General features: G+C 45.8%; 1 protein-coding gene across 26 annotated transcripts in view; it reads left to right on the top strand.

Moving 5' to 3' along the window:
- Positions 1 to 15,913, top strand: part of KCNMA1 (potassium calcium-activated channel subfamily M alpha 1) — a 761,872-nt gene that overhangs the window by 359,697 nt on the left and 386,262 nt on the right. For 23 of the 26 annotated variants that reach the window (XR_003677585.2, XM_055080882.1, XM_055080883.1 and 20 more), the window contains one exon: positions 1,557 to 1,618. Coding sequence is in view for 23 of the 26 variants with exons in the window: in XM_055080882.1 (XP_054936857.1) it covers positions 1,557 to 1,618 (62 nt within the window). In the remaining 3 variants the exon portion in view is untranslated. Of the gene's footprint in view, positions 1 to 1,556; positions 3,376 to 15,913 lie in introns of those variants that run through there. The other 3 variants (XR_003677584.2, XM_028481465.2, XM_028481464.2) reach the window with 3 other exon arrangements.

The following is a 15,913-nucleotide window of genomic DNA, read 5'->3' as shown; positions in this document are numbered from 1 at the left end:
CTCATGTGCATGTGAACACACACACACACACACACACACACACACGACTCCATCATGCCTAATCGTCACCTAAACCGGGATTCACCTCTATCCACCAGCCAGTGCCACAGGGATGTCAATTTGAAGATATGCCGAAGAGGCTGACACTTCTCACACCCTTCACCCTGCTGTCCCTTTAGGATATTAGCACGTCTACTAGATATTTATTGCCCCCTGGCATTATGTGTGATGCTGGTGTTTATTTTTGGTTCTCAAGCTTATTGTTGGCTCTTGGCATCTTTTATATTTTTGTACATCCTTTTAGTTGCACTCCTAGCCTCCTCTGTGAAGGAGTAAATAAAGAAATTAGAGTGTGGAGTGAGGACAGAAGTGTCAGCATCAGCCTCATCTGCTGCATATTCGTTTGATGGACTTTACTGTGACAGGTATCCTTTGAAGGAGATGCCAAAACTGTCTTTTGTATCAGGGGTGATTAATTTTGAGTGAAGAGTGTAAAGAAGAACAACGTTGTCATATACCTGGCCAATCGTATTACCTAATTTGGCTTCCTGCGCCTAAACCGTCCCCAGAATACCCGAGAAGTAGTAGTACAACCACATGTAGACACACACATTCATGCAATGAATATAAATATGCATACATACGCATATACGGACATTTATACAGACACCAAATTTGTGCTTTTTTTTTTTTTTTGTGGTACGCGGGCCTCTCACTGTTGCGGCCTCTCCCGTTGCGGAGCACAGGCTCCGGACGCGCAGGCTCAGCGGCCATGGCTCACGGGCCCAGCCGCTCCGCGGCATGTGGGATCCTCCCGGACCGGGGCACGAACCCGCGTCCCCTGCATCGGCAGGCGGACTCCCAACCACTGCGCCCCCAGGCAAGCCCAAAATTTGTGCTTTTTGATTAATATTTCTTGTACAGAAACTGAAAATAAGTTAGTAAATTAGTGTTTGTTTAGGGTCGGTGGTGCGAACAGGTATTAACTGTTAATGGGCAGGAGGGATTTTTCCGGGGTGATGAAAATGTTCTGAAAGTAGATTACACTGCTGGTTGCATAACTTGATAAATTTACTCAAAGTCATTGACTGAACCGTACACTTAAGATGGGTGAATTTATGGTATGTAAATTATACCTCGGCAAAGCGGTTAAAAATTGATGTTCCCTGTCTCTGAGTTCCTTTGGGGCCTAGGTTACATATAATATGAAAAATTGTATCACTGCAATTTTTTTACCTGCTTTTTTCCCACCGAAGTGTGTTGACTTCAGCTGCAGAGAAGCTGGACCCTGAGATAACAGGGCCAGATGAAACCCCAGTGCCCAGGGATACAAAAGTCTGCCCTGCGCCCTGTTGGCCAGCAGTGAGGTTGCTGTCCACTGCGAGGTGAGGAACCGTGCGCAGGGTAGTATGCGGGCGCGGCAAGGGGAAGACGTTGCCAAGCAGGCCCCTGAAAACACCATGTTCCGAGCTGCAGCTGCATGTGTCCAAAAAATAAATAAGCAAACTTCCCAGCATTCAACTCTTAACTGATGGTGTTTTTCTCTTCTTTTGCAGGTGGTCTTAGTCTTTGCTCTCAGCATTGGTGCACTTGTAATATACTTCATAGATTCGTCAAAGTGAGTATTCAAATACGTTGTCTTGCCCTCTTTCCTAAAACCATCACGAGCCTTTACATTTGATCAGTTGATTAACGTTAACACCAACCTTTGCAAGAGCCTCCTGAGTGTGGAACTTTTGGAGGAAGGCAGGGCTGTCTGTGCGGATTTTCTGAATGCGAAAGCAAGCTCTCACGAGGAAGACTACTTTGATTATGCTGGCCTAGGAGGGCGGGAGAGGGATCTGAGGTCATCATACCTTTTCCCTGGGTATTACTGATTTTCAAATAGCTGTTTCCTGGTGCAGTATTTGCACTGAAGATGTCAAGAGGCCACGAGGGCTCTGATGTGAATTTGCAACCTCTGAGAGAGTCATGGTGTCCAGTCGGTGAGGGTCTGAGCCATTCTTGCCGTGGTGGTAGGATCCTTTTCTTGTGAGGGTTTCCAAAGCTTTACTCTTATTGGAGGTCAGCATAGAAAGCCTGATGCTATCCTTTGTGCCTGCCAACTGAATATTCAGCTGAAGCATCACCGGCTGGTGCTTCTTGACTTGTGAAGGTAAGGAGATGGGATGGAGGAGTTTGTGATGACTCCCAGAGGTGGAGGCCCATGGCCATCTGACGTTTCCTCTAGTGGACACTCGTGCAGACCCCTGAGGTGCCAGCTGAGTGAACTGGTGCTCTGGGGTGAGCCTGGGGTGGGGTCTGTCTGAGCCATGGACAGAAAAGGCTTTGAAGGAGGGCAGAAGGGGGCACTGAGCAGAGCTGCTAGGTGGCAGCCAGTTCTGCCCTGGTTCCTGCACGTGTCGCCCCCTCGGCACATCGTTTGTTCCAAATGTTCCGTCACAAGCTTGAAGTTGACAGCATTTGGGAAACTGGAGCTGAGCTGGTCTGACTCCTTTCTGTGGGGACATGCACCTGACACCTGGATGGTGGCCTTGAGCTCTTTGCCTACGTCATCCACTGTAAGAGTGTTTTTGGTTCCCTGAACCCTCACCCTGGTATACCTGGATGCTGGAGTTTGATCTGAGGAAACCTGCTTGGTATCCCTGTTGGCTCAGAGCCTGGTGTGCTTGAATTTTGAGCTTAGTGTTCTTTTTCTGTGGCTCTTTTTCTGTAGTAATTTCATGCATGCCTAAACTCTGAATTTCTCAGAGTTACTGGTCACCAGCCAAAGGATTTTGTGCATTTGGGTGTTGAGCCAAAATCATGGCAAGGAAAATAAAGAAAACATCACCACCTGTCTTTGGGAACCCGCCACATCTAGAATATCAGCGGTCTTTCAGCCCCATCCCAGTGCACGAGGCTGGGCTGCCCCTGTCCATCTTAGGTGGAGGGGCCTTTAAAAGTCCTCCAGGAGTTGAGATTCCACGCACTCTTCCGTCAGCTCTTCCTGGCCGAGAAAGAGAAGAGTTTTTTAAGTTGGGAAAACTCCAATTGGTATGTCATTGAAGGTAAGCCCCATTTAAATATCTCCTCTTAATAATTCTCGATCATATTTGAATTGAACCAAAGATCTTTTAAAGCCCCTGGCCTTACTTCTCCATTTTCTCCCCAGGAGGTGAGGAGTATTCTCACAAGTCATGGGGTGCGTACCCTGCCAACTTCTGTGCCGGGGCTCAGAAAGTAGTTTCCGGCATGTAGTCCTTGAGCCCCAGCAGGCAAACCCTTGCGTGGAGGTGAGTGTGGTGATCGGCCAGAAGGACAGATGCCTTGGCGCCTTCTTTCCTTGTCTCTTGCTTTTTGCTCCTCTGTATTTCTCAGAAATAAAATGCTCTCGTCAGATGGATTTGAATTGTGTCCTTTTTTTACAGTCTCTACCATGGGGAGGTCTTTTGCTCTGTAGTCCTTGGTGTTCTCAGCTCCACATGAAAGGAGGGAAAGGAATAGAATCTCCCAAGGCAAGACCCTCTCCCCTGGATGCCCTGCACACCACTTCAGTGTCCTTTGGATTTAGTTATGATTCTGCTGAGCCGGGGAAAGCCAGTACTGGGAACCCTCTCTGGTTCTGGTTTCTTTTTTGGACTTGCAAAGAGTCCATTCTAAGGATGGACCTTCGGTCCTGTGCTCAGCTTTTCCCAGCAATAATGCCAAGAGTCTTAGAACCAAGCCTGTCCTCACTCTCCCTGGGGGCTATTCTAGCCTCATCCTAATCTCAGTCTTTCTTCTCTGTCACTAAACTGAGTGGTTTGGCATAGTGAGCCTTTTTGTTTATAAGAAGATCTTATGTTTATTTGTGTAGCCCTTTCTGCTTTTCATTGGAATTACTACCTTGGGTTCTGAGGTCAAACCCCAGGAGTTTGTCCTATGGGGGACCTCATCAGCATAGTCAGTACCAAGGGTCTGCTGTCTTCCTGGGGAAAGCCAGTAAGGATGCTTACTGTGTAAGGGAGGGGATGAATCGAAGTAGAATCTAAAAGTTACCTCCACGATCAGCCATAGAGTCATTCCCAGGAATGAAAAGAGAGCCCATTAGATAAATTATAATCAAGCATAGTAAACAAGAAGTTCTATCCACACATAAGATGCAAATGAAAAGCGGGTAAGAAAGCAGAATGTAAATGCTTAAAATTCATCCCTCCTTTTCATTCAAAACTGTCGCCGGTTTTACACACTCGTGGTTTGGCTGGCCATCTGGGCATCTCGGAAAGAGAGCTTCGAACGTCTCTTGGAAGTTACGCTAAATCATCACCTTGGGAAAAAGTACCTAGTATTCTTCAGATGAATTTTAGTTAGTATTTATACTCTTGGAATAAATAAATCAAAAGACAGTGCATAGGCTTTCCCTTGTGTGAACCTAATTGGGCAGCCATGGTCCGTGAAATGGCTTTTGTCTCGGTGAGTTTTAACCAAATTGGTGGGGAATATGCCCCAGCAGCACAAGTTCAAGATGTGAGGCTCTCTGACCTAGCCCTTTAAATAGGGCAAGGAGCGCACATTAGTATAGAAAACAGGCTCTGTTGGTCGGCTCTGCTAACTCACTGTCAGGGCAGGCCAATGCAGGTTGTATGAGTGGACAGGCAGTTCAGATAAATGTCATAATTGGTGGGTTTATGATTTTCTTGACCTTTCAAAGCTTATTTCACCATCAAGAGGCAGCACGTAAGTCATTTCCAAAGACTTCTTCTCCCAAACTTCTTTCCTTTTCCATTGTTAAGTCAGGATGGATCCCTGAGTAGGTCTTTTACATTCAAGGGTTTGGGAGGCCCTTCTTTGGGTGTAATTTTCTTAGAGTGGTCACCACAGAAGAATCACTTGTGCAGCCTCAAGGGATTACTATCTGGCCGAGACAGATAGTGCTCAGAGCTCCTAGATTGGAAAGCCGAAGAGAATGACATGAAACTATGTTAACATTATGCTTCATCATCCCAGCAGTAGACTTTCTAGAAACACCCAAGCAGAGGGAGATGTTCCACCCAATCTTTGGATGGACACAGATGTCAATTCCTTAACAGACACAGAGAAGCATTAAGCCCCCCACACACAGTAGTTCCATCCCTCCAAAGACATTAAATGGCCACACGAGGCAGATACTATCCCAAAAAACTCCAGTTCTTTTTCCTTTTTTTTTTCCTGACAGTTTTATTGAGATATGATTGACATACAGCCCTGTATAAGTTAAGTTGTACAGCATAATGATTTGACTTATGTACATCATGAAATGATTACCCCAATAAGTTTAGTGAACACCCAGCATCTCATATAGATACAAAATTAAAGAAAAAGAAAAAACGTTTTTTTTCCTTGTGATGAGCACTCCTAGGATTTACTCTCTTAACTTTCATTCTTTTTAAAGGTGCCCAATTTAAGGCACTCCAACTTCTAATTTTGACGTCTCTCGATACCTACACGCCCCCCCCTTTACTCCCACATACTCTGATCTTGTGTGAAGCAAAGATTTTTAAAAAATTGTACAACGAAGTCAGAAGTGCCCCGAGACGCCCCGTGGGTGATAATGTCACCATTGCTGGTCCCATCCCTGTCTAATTTCCTCCCTTTGACATAGGATCAGTAATTCTTCTCTAATAGATAAAGAAAAAAAAGAAAAAAAGACTCAAAGATGTCAGTGTGAGGGCAGGATTCATGGACTGCATAATGCATCAGTTCCTGCTGCTTCTAGAATTTCAAGGGAAGAACGCTGGAAGAGGTAGAGGCTCAGGGACCTGGGTATTTGCATTTTTTCCAGGGGTATTCTTGGAAAGGATGACTCACCTGTGTGAAGATATTTATCCCTTTGATTCATGTTTAAACTCCACTACTTCTTATGCTGCAGTTCAGTGGATTATGAATATTTAACGTTGCACACACTGAAAATGAAGGTCAAGTCCTGCTCACTGGTGACTTCAGTGCTGGCTTGTGTCTCTAAAAGGCATGCTACCTGCTGTGAGCAGAGTAAAGCTGAAAGGTTATACATTGTTAAATTTTTCCTTAATGACTTTATCTGCTCCAAAATGGCTGGTACACAGTGGGGGCGCCTGCTGACTTCACCGGTCTTTGCTCTTGGCTTCTGGTATCAGCAGTGCTGTTTTGGGGGGTATGGACATTAGGAAGGGGAAGGGAAAAGCAGCACAAATTTTGGAGAGCATCCAAAATTTGGACCAGATTCCAGGCTGACAGTGGTGTTGCGATGTGAAAGGGGCCTTCCCCCAGTCCTTAGAATTTTACATTTGTACTCAGTGATTCATTCGTTTTATATCCATTCATTCATTCATTCATTCGAGACAGCTTCAGTGTGATCATGCTGAATATTTTCCACACGGTCAAATTGCTTGAGGTTGGCTATGGTTAAAGAAAACTATCTTTAAGACTGCAGTAGAAATTGACCAGGTTGTTTTCATAGTCTCTAAAAATAACATGGGCATCATTGATGTAATGGGATACCAAGAGCTTTAACAGAACTGGCTAGTTACCCCACCATTTTACCTGCCCAAATCTTCACACAGCCAGGCTCTAAACCCTTTGCCTAGAAATTCTCCTTAAAAGGGAAGAGAGGGGGCTTCCCTGGTGGCGCAGTGGTTGGGAGTCCGCCTGCCGATGCAGGGGACGCGGGTTTGTGTCCCGGTCCGGGAGGATCCCGCATGCCGCGGAGCGGCTGGGCCCGTGAGCCATGGCCGCTGAGCCTGCGCGTCCGGAGCCTGTGCTCCGCAACGGGAGGGGCCGCAACAGTGAGAGGCCCGCGTACCGCAAAAAAAAAAAAAAAAAAAAAAAGGAAGAGAGGGCCGGGTGGTGGAGGGAAGAACATTCACTGATCCTGTGCTGTGTCGAGGTATAGCGCTAAGCACTTTAAAATGAATTATATGTGCAGTCTCATTAAATTCTACTAGCAACTTGATAGGGTGGGTACTATGACCTTTCCCACTTTACAGATGAAACTGCAATATTTGCCCCAAACCATGCAGCTAGTAAGTCGTGGGGCCAGGATTTTGAATCCATGTGTCTGAAGGCACCTCTCTTCCAAGTCAGGAAGTAAAATTCCAGATGTGGAAGTGACTACGCGGGTCCAGTGAGATATTTCAAGAGAGGTCACGTAACTTCATCCTGCCACTTCATCTGTCTTGTTTTCTCAATTGTTCTTCATCTCCCCATTTCGCACCTTTGGGGCCAAGTCTGCAAGGCAGCTGTGCTCACGAGGGCCCTGTGAGTCTTCTCACTGGGACATGGGGCGTGTGGGCCATGTGCTATCTCATGTCTGTTTGGGCCTTGATTCATTTCTTCCTAAACTGTGGCTCTAAAACTACTCTCTTCCCTTTCAGCTCAGTGGGGTGGCAGCATTTCGTGATGGACTAAGGTGTAGTTAGCAAAGAACAGGGAAAGTTGATCATGTCTTAAGGACCCCTCCGACTTAAGGGATTCTTTCCCGGTGGAAAGCCCTTTTGCCCTCCCCATCCTTACCTAGGTCTCTGAGCCAGTTATTTGGCAGACTAAAGTAGATAACCAGAGAGGCTCTGCTTCCCCATTAGTTTCTTTTGTCTCTTTAGAGAGTTGCAGGGTATAGTTAATTTGTTATAGTGGTGCATTGTATGCTTACAGAGTTAGTTAGCGCATTGTGTGCATATCAAACCCGTGGACTTTAGGAAAATTTGATCCCAAGGAGGTTTCTTTGGAGGTCTTTGAAACCATGTAAGATATCCAGCCTCCACCTCCAGTCTTGCACACAGGTGATGACCTCGTAGTGGGCACCTGACAGAGCTGTGAGGACAGTGTAGGTTACTTCCACGATGGTGCACTGTAACCTGTAAAGGACTGTGAATGCTACTTTCACTGTCACCATTAGCACACCCCCTGCCACATAGCAGGAACAGCTGGGCAGCCCGTGGCATCGAGAAGGAAGCTCACCATTTTATTCTGGACCCAGCTCCTTTATGGAGCCTGATCTTTCTGGTAGTGTTCTGAGAAATCTGCTCCAGCTCTCCACCTTTATGCCCTTTTCGAGACGTTGTGGCATGCATTTAACCTTTGTTGAGGAAGTCAACACAAATCGCTGTGGGTGTAAAGCATCTCCGTATTCTTTCTTTTTCCTCTTTAAATACTCCCCCCAGTTTTCTCCATCCCTCACTGACATTTTTACTGCCAGGCTTTGGTTTGGAAAATTATGGGTAGGGAAAGTTCAAGGGCAGGATGTTCAGAACAGCACTGCACATCTGTGAAGGGAGCACGACAGGAGAGCCAGCAGCTGTTGAAAGAATGGCATGTCAGATGGTGGAGGAGGCGAGCCCACTGCAGGCTGGGGGAAGAGGAGAGGCCTTCGGGGCAGAGAGGCTGTAAATAACTCCCAGTGGGAAGTCCTGTCCCCTTTCAGAATTTAACCTTGAATGGTAACCCTTGATTCTCAGGCATGGGAGCAACCCGAACTCAACCATCCTACCTCATCTGGTTTTTCCAACTGCCCTTCTTTCATCAGTGGGCTGTAAACCTGGTAGAGAAGACAGGTATGCCAAGGGGGTAAGCGCTCTTGTTCCTTCCGTCTTCCACGCTGTGCAGTGGTCTCGGCTTCCTTGTTCACTTCTCACTTTGAGGGAGACACAGAGGCACCGCATGCGACCGCACTTAGAAGCATCAAGGGAACTGCTCATCTTTGGCGTTTCCTGAGGCAAAAATCAAAGGCTGTTAGGAGCGGGAAGGAAGATGGAGCTAGACCTTCCAGGCTTACTGCAAAAGACAACTTTAGAATAAAATGCTAGAACTTGAAGAGGCTTCAGAGTCCACCTGGTAATACTGTTCCCTGTGCCTCAGCGTCCTCTCCTGCCGAGTGAGGGCTGAGTGACCTTCTCAAGGTCACTCAACCAGCCAGGGGCTGAACTAGAGCCAGAAGTCTGAGCTCTTCCTGCCCAGTCCAGTCCCTTCTCTACTTGATCTTTTGGTTTCTTTCTACTAAATAAAAAATGAATAAAGATGTGATAGTGAATATTATCCGTTGACTAGCAATGCCAATAATGATCTTTTACGCAATTCTGGAGTTTCAGGCTGTTATCTTGGGGGAATCTTTAGGGACATGGAAAAGAACAAAGATAACCCCAGGTGGAAAAGACCAAACCCAGCCAGGTGGGTGCTTGGGAGATTAGTTATTTCATCCCTATTGGCAAGAGGCTTTGAATTTCTTGATCTTATGGTCCTGCTTTTCTTTCTTTCTCTCTCTCTCTCTCCTCTTTCTTTCCTTTCTTTCTTTTTCTTTTTTCTTTTTATTTTTCCTGTACTATTTCAGAGGGGAAGTAAGAGTTCTGCTCTGTTGTGGAAGGTTGACCAGGCTGAACGCATTGGTCTGGGCTGTTTGGAATTTGTTACACATAACTTTTGAGGACATTTTGCCCCACTGCTCATTTGTTTCTCCTATGAAAACACTATCTGATAACTATTTCTATAAACCCATATCTACTCTACCCTCCAAAATTAGAATGAATTATTTCTTCTCTTTTCACCACTCTCTAGAATTTAAAAAGAAACCTTTGGGTTATCTGACACTCAGCCCTCTGGCTTTTTTTTTTTTTTTTTTTTAAAAGAATGATTGTTTCAGGGCAAATGAAGAAGATGCATTCCCTTTAAGACCCATTTAGCTAGCTATGTCTTCTGCAATTAACATGTGTTTATACCACCAGAGGACTGGATCTTCTCCCCATTGCCCAGCTCTGGTCCTTTACCTAAAGCCACAGCCAGACATGCATTCAGAAACTGCCAAGAGATCAGTACAGAAGCCAGCTGGAGGGAAAGGTTAGAGCTCAGAATGGCTTAATCCAAACACAGGGACAGAACTCATGCTTAACACAGCCATGGTTATGCTGAGGTGTGGTGTTGACGGGTACAGCTTCATCACGGGGTTTATGGGCTGCACACAGACGTGACCTCTGCCTTTACTTTTATTTCTCTTTTCCTTCTTCCTGACAGCCTGACAAATTAAAGCTTTGGGGAGACCCTGGTCAGTGATGAGTTATTTGTGTTGTAAAAATAGAATCCATTGCAGTGAGGATGCCCTTGGGACTTTTCGGATGTACATGTCACTGTTCCCAGAATTTGGGAGAAGGGCATGTGTATGTTTGTGTGTGCGTGCATGTGTGTACGTAGGGGACAATCCTGTCCTACCTATAAATGGATGGGAAAGCATAGCATGGGAGGATTGGCCACCAGTCTCATCATAATAACAGAGATGGGGCTGAGAGCCATATACCTTAAAGGTATCAATAAAGTAATAGGTATATGTTAAGTACTGACTGTGTGTGAGACATTTTTCTAGGTATTGGGGGATTTCAAATACTATGTATAAGGCTAGATTTTTTTCCATTAAGATGTTTAAATTATATATATTTTCACAAGGTTCAGGAAGTCCAGCCATAAATATAGGAAAAATGAGGTAACAAAACAAGGTAACAAGTGAGGTATCACTAGGCTATGTATCATCAATTTCTAATATGAGCTTTGCTAACAATAAGTGCTGAAGGTTCAGAAGCTGAAAAGATAGCTGGATCTTATAGAGTGTTTGGGCCCTGGGGAGATTTTGAGTTGAGGAGACAGAAAACTCAGTCTCCCCCCCACCTCTAGGAATCCATAAGAGGGGCTCTCATTATGGCACACACTTTGGCCTCTTGGATTTTGTTTTCAGTATGTGCTGAGTCCAGCGAAGCCCTGCCTTGAAGTTGGCCACTGAGATTAAGGACTGAGAATGCTTTCAGAATGGCATAACGGAATCAGAAAAGCAAACTGTCTCTAGTGGTGGTGATACCTATTCTCCAGTTGCACATGATGAAAACCTTTGGACACTTTTCCAGAAGTGGCTGGCTGAAAGGCAGCTGCTCCGTCTTTCTGAAACTGAGGTCAGGGTGTAACGTGCCTTACAGGGACCTCATTTATGAATTTGCCACGTGCAGAGCATCCAGGGGCATGGGGGGATGACAGTCCTGGCTAAGTGAGGTCATGCTATGGGCAAACCCGCCACGGCTCAACCCGAGATGCTGGCCTGGAGACCAGCATTTGCTTGGAGGGGCTGCATGGTGATTTTCATGGGCTCTAGGTACTTTTGCCTTCTTGGGTCTCTTTCTCCAAAAAGAATATTAAAAGTTAGGGCTTCCCTGGCGGCACAGTGGTTGAGAGTCCACCTGTTGATGCAGGGGATACGGGTTAGTGCCCCGATCCGGGAGGGTCCCACATGCCGCCGAGCGGCTGGGCCCGTGCGCCATGGCCGCTGAGCCTGTGCGTCTGGAGCCTGTGCTCTGCAACGGGAGAGGCCACAATAGTGAGAGGCCTGCGTACAGCAAAAAAAAATAAATACATAAAAAAAATTAAAAATAAAAAAAAGTTATGTTTTACTGCTGTGTTCCTATAAAGATGAGTATAATCCAGGCTAGAGTCATTATGACCTATTCATTGTTATATTTATTTTTTTCTTCTGGTTTTAAAGAATTTGGAATTCATCCATTTTTGTGGTTGGCTAGAAGTGTGGTGGGCCCTCGGCCCTGGGTCTGCGGTGCCTGATGGAGAAGTTGGCTCTTTTTCCTCCCCTTCCTGTTAGCCCCAACCGTCTGGAAATTTTCACAGATAAGAAAACATGCCCAGAGACAGACGCCTCTTACCACACCCCTCCCAGTGTCATCTAATTGTTTCAGACGAGAAAATAAAACTAAACATTCCATTTCAAACCACGTCTTATGATTTGGCTTTGGGAAATATTAACGTCAGCAACGCATCATCTAATCAAAAATGGCACCCGTGGATATGTCGATTTTTAAAAGAAAACCGAATAATCTTGCTTTCCTGTTGCGTTTTGGAGACACATGTGCTTTGTCCATTCTTATATCTGAAAATGAGTCTTGCCAGTGTAAGAGGTCTGTTCACTGAAAGTACCACAGTAAAAAAGAACATTTCCTGCCCTGAGGTTTGCAAGCTTAAGTAGAAAGGGGTGGGCAGATGTTAGAAATGAGGCCAGCAGGTATGTGAGGGCCAGGAGGAGCTGAGAGCCCGAGCCTTCCCTGAAATGACTTCCCAGCTCCGGCTGGCTGTCCCCAAGCAAAAATGCAGACTCGTACAGGCAGATCTTCCCCTGAGAGAGAAGAGAAGAAATTGGGCCTTCATGTTGAATCTTCAGTTTTAAACCGTTGCCCATGACTCCACCACTTTTAAAAGCGCTCTATGGGCCAAACAAAACACCTCCGTAAGCCGTTTTCAATCTCTGTTCTAAACTGTCTCTTTTTCTGGTCTTGAATTAGCTCTGCTCCCTGAGTGCCAGAAAATATTCTTAACTCTTGGACCTCTGTCTCCCAAAAAGGGGCCCTGCTCTCTCCATGGTGAGGAGTCCTTGGTCTCTACATGCCCCAGCTTGTTTCCCATTTAACACGTCTTCCAACGCTGCATAAGTGAATGTCCACCTTTCTCTAGGCAAATACTGTATGTCACAGCAATAAATCACCCACAACTTACTGTAAATCCCCAAAGCCACATATCGCTAACTCTACATCATCCCTGAAAATAACGTCATTAGGACCTCATAAACATACACTCTGTTTATTTAAGAACTGCAAGAGTTTTTTTAAACATGGTTGCTAAGTCACAAGAGTGTATTTTCCAGGACATAAATGGAAGTGAACATAACCCCCTTAAATTGTCAGATTCTTTATAAGAAAAGAGGCCCAAATCTGTCTGTTCTACTGGTGTATTAACTTGACCAAAACAGTTGATTATACTAAGCGTGTCAGTGTTGATAATTGCTCGAGACTATTTTCTGACTTGCTCGGCTAAATGGGCACATTGCGTGAACCTTGGTTTAATTTCTAACATATGTGGGTATAAAAGCATGGGTTAACATAGATAAACCCTGGCTGTAGTTTCATCACCCTTAAAGTTGCCAATTTGCTGAGCGTTAGGGTCTGCTGATGAAACTCTTACGGCCCTTTCAAAAACAAAACCGAAAGCATCTCTGGACCTTTCTTCCCAGATATGGTCTCAAGTCTGAGCTATATCGCTATCTCCTGACTTTTCACTTTTTACATGGAAACTTGGCAGTTAATTTTAGGATGGCATTAGGCTCTGCTTCAATATAGAACCCAGAGCTCAGATATTTTCAGAGCTGGAAAAGAGATGACCATTCCATTATGATAACCCGGATTCTAGTAGAGCTGCTTCATCAGTCTGATGTCCAAATGGAAAATACTCATACTACCTTTCACTGATCATTATTCTCTCAGGAGGAAACCATAGGTAGGGCTCCAGGGTCTGTCTACCTATTAGATGTTGGAATCTACAGTGAGGCATTTGTCCTTCTCAACAAAGATATTCTACCCATGTTCCTAGTCATGCAGACCTCCTATTCAGACAGAGTTCCCATTTCTTCCTTTGAGAGCTGGTGTTTTTACCTCGTCCTCCCAGCCCCCTCAGAAAATGCAGAAAATGAACCCACAGCCCAGTTTGAGATACACTTGATCCTGATGCCCTAGAGGGAACTGCAGGGTCCTTATGTAGAGAAAGGTGAAAACATGGGGCTATCGGGTGACTCCACCTGGCACATGCTTTTTCCTCTAGCAGCAAGAGCAAGTGGGCCAGGAGTGCATTAAGGATTTTGCCCTCTTCATAATAGCATGAACAGGAATAATAAGGCAAGGTCTGTAAAGAGCGGCATTAGTAATTGAGATGTGCTCTGGGCAGCTATGCAGCCTGGCTGTGCCTTCGAGCACAGTCTGTTATCGAGTACGTGGTGAGGCTGGCGGGTAGGCAAGGAGGGGGCACGTGGTACCTGTGTGTCTCATGCATGCGTGTACCTATGCTTGGAGGAGGACAAATGAGTAACAGGTGGGAGCTACGGCAAGTAAAATGATGGAAAGCGCTGTGTGTAGACTACTATGTACGATGGTGGTGGTTCTTTTGTGGGTCAAGCACCTTTTTGGGAATTTGATGAGCGCTATAGGAATTTTTGCCTGCCAGGGACCCTCGAGTTGGTCCATGAACCCTAAGCTAAGGATCTCTGCTCTGTAGATGACCCTTGGCTCATCTGCTCACTCATTCCTGTTTCTTGTGCCGTTAAGATCAGGTGGCAGACAGAGGGCAGTCTTCATAGCCAAAGATTAAGCGGAGATTGATTGGGAATTCTCCGCCTTCTGCCATACAAAACATGTCTCAGTGTGAGTTTCTCTGCAGTGGATAGCTCTTCTTTTTTTTTTTTTTTAACATCTTTATTGGAGTATAATTGCTTTACAATGGTGTGTCAGTTTCTGCTTTATAACAAAGTGAATCAGCTATACATATACGTATATCCCCATATCCCCTCACTCTTGCGTCTCCCTCCCACCCTCCCTATCCCACACCTCTAGGTGGTCACAAAGCACCGAGCTGATCTCCCTGTGCCATGCGGCTGCTTCCCACTAGCTATCTATTTTATGTTTGGTAGTGTATCTCTTCTTGCATCATACCTTTTCCCCCCACTGCTTTTGAAATCTTGAAAATGTAGGGGCAATGCTATTGAGACTAGGGAAGGGAGGCCCTAGACCCCCCAGCTATTCCTTTAATACCAGGCAACACAGAAAGCAGTATGTAAAGCGGGATGGGTCTGTAGGGCAGAGCCTAAATATTCTTTGTTTTCTGCATCTCTTATACATTGTGGCTAAGCACCTGTTTTTCGGGGAAATTTTCCTCCTTGATCTGTGAGTCAGGGATGCACATAATCTCCAGCCAAAACCACTCCTTCTGAGACCCAGCTCTGGAGCACCAGGACCTGGGCATCGTTGGGGGGTACCCAAACAGACGCACAAAGCAGCTGCCACCTCTCCGCAAGGCTGTGCCTCTTCCCCACCACTGGAGAGTCACTGGGGACCATAGTGGGCGCATCTGACCAGTCTTCAGACCAGTTTGACAGAAAACAGAAGAGTGGCTTCTGGGAGAAGCCTCATCTCCCCTTAATTCCCTGCCTCCTTTGGATTTCTTGCTGCCCTCACCTGTCTCCAAGCTGGTCGACTGTGACAGTTTAATTGGTGCGGGGAAGGCAGGATGGGGAGAAGCAGGCACGGGTGACTGGCATTCTGGAAGAAGGGAGATTTCCCGGAGACGAATGAGGGGAACCCTGACAGACAGGCTTCAGAGGGCTGCGTGCAGGCAGAAGGTCACTGACCCTTGCTTGAAAAGAGCATTGAGTGAAGAGGAGACTTTTGCCAGCTCCCTCCTCCCCGAGCTGACTGGGCCAGGATTGTACATTCCTGCGTGTTGTCGATACCCCGTCCACTGAGGGGCAGGGAGGTCGGCTGGGGGGCTCTGGCTGGGAATGAGAATGGGTGGAAAGGAAAGGGAGTGTGTCCAGTGGTTAACAGCAGGTTCTGGAATCAGACCTTCATGGACTTAATCCTGCTCTACCACTTTAGTGCTGTGTGTCCTTGGGTAAGCTGGTTAACCTCTCCCAGCTTAGTGCAGTAGGGTGAAACTGGTGATGAGGGATGATGCTACTGCCTTCCTTGGAGCAGTGTGTGGTGAGAATTAGGTGGTGCATGTAAAAGCTCTTAGTATACTGCCCAGCATGAAAGTGGCCCAAAAAAGCATTAGATAGGATTGTTATTGTCCTTTTGAGGTTTGTTTTGAAACTTTAAATCAGGTCTTTAAAGAGACACGACGTGAACACATTAAAGTTAAGGGGACAGAAAAACCCAAGATGTATTGTAAAGCAGCGACGTGATTAATGATCAAGGTAGTGGGCAAGACCTGAGTGTCTTAAAACTGCAAGTCTCAACTCGTCACTGATTTGTAAGAGCGTTAGAGTGGGTCACAGCAATCATCTTTAAAAAAAAAAAAAAGGAGATTGAACAGCCTTAGATAAAAATATTGCTCTGGAAGGTCAATGTGATTATGTGAAACTTTT

The sequence above is a fragment of the Physeter macrocephalus genome, chromosome 20, assembly GCF_002837175.3.
Source record: "Physeter macrocephalus isolate SW-GA chromosome 20, ASM283717v5, whole genome shotgun sequence".
NCBI lineage: Eukaryota > Metazoa > Chordata > Mammalia > Artiodactyla > Physeteridae > Physeter > Physeter macrocephalus.
The sequence above is the reverse complement of the archived record's forward strand: the minus strand, read 5'-3'. Positions and strand labels throughout refer to the sequence as shown.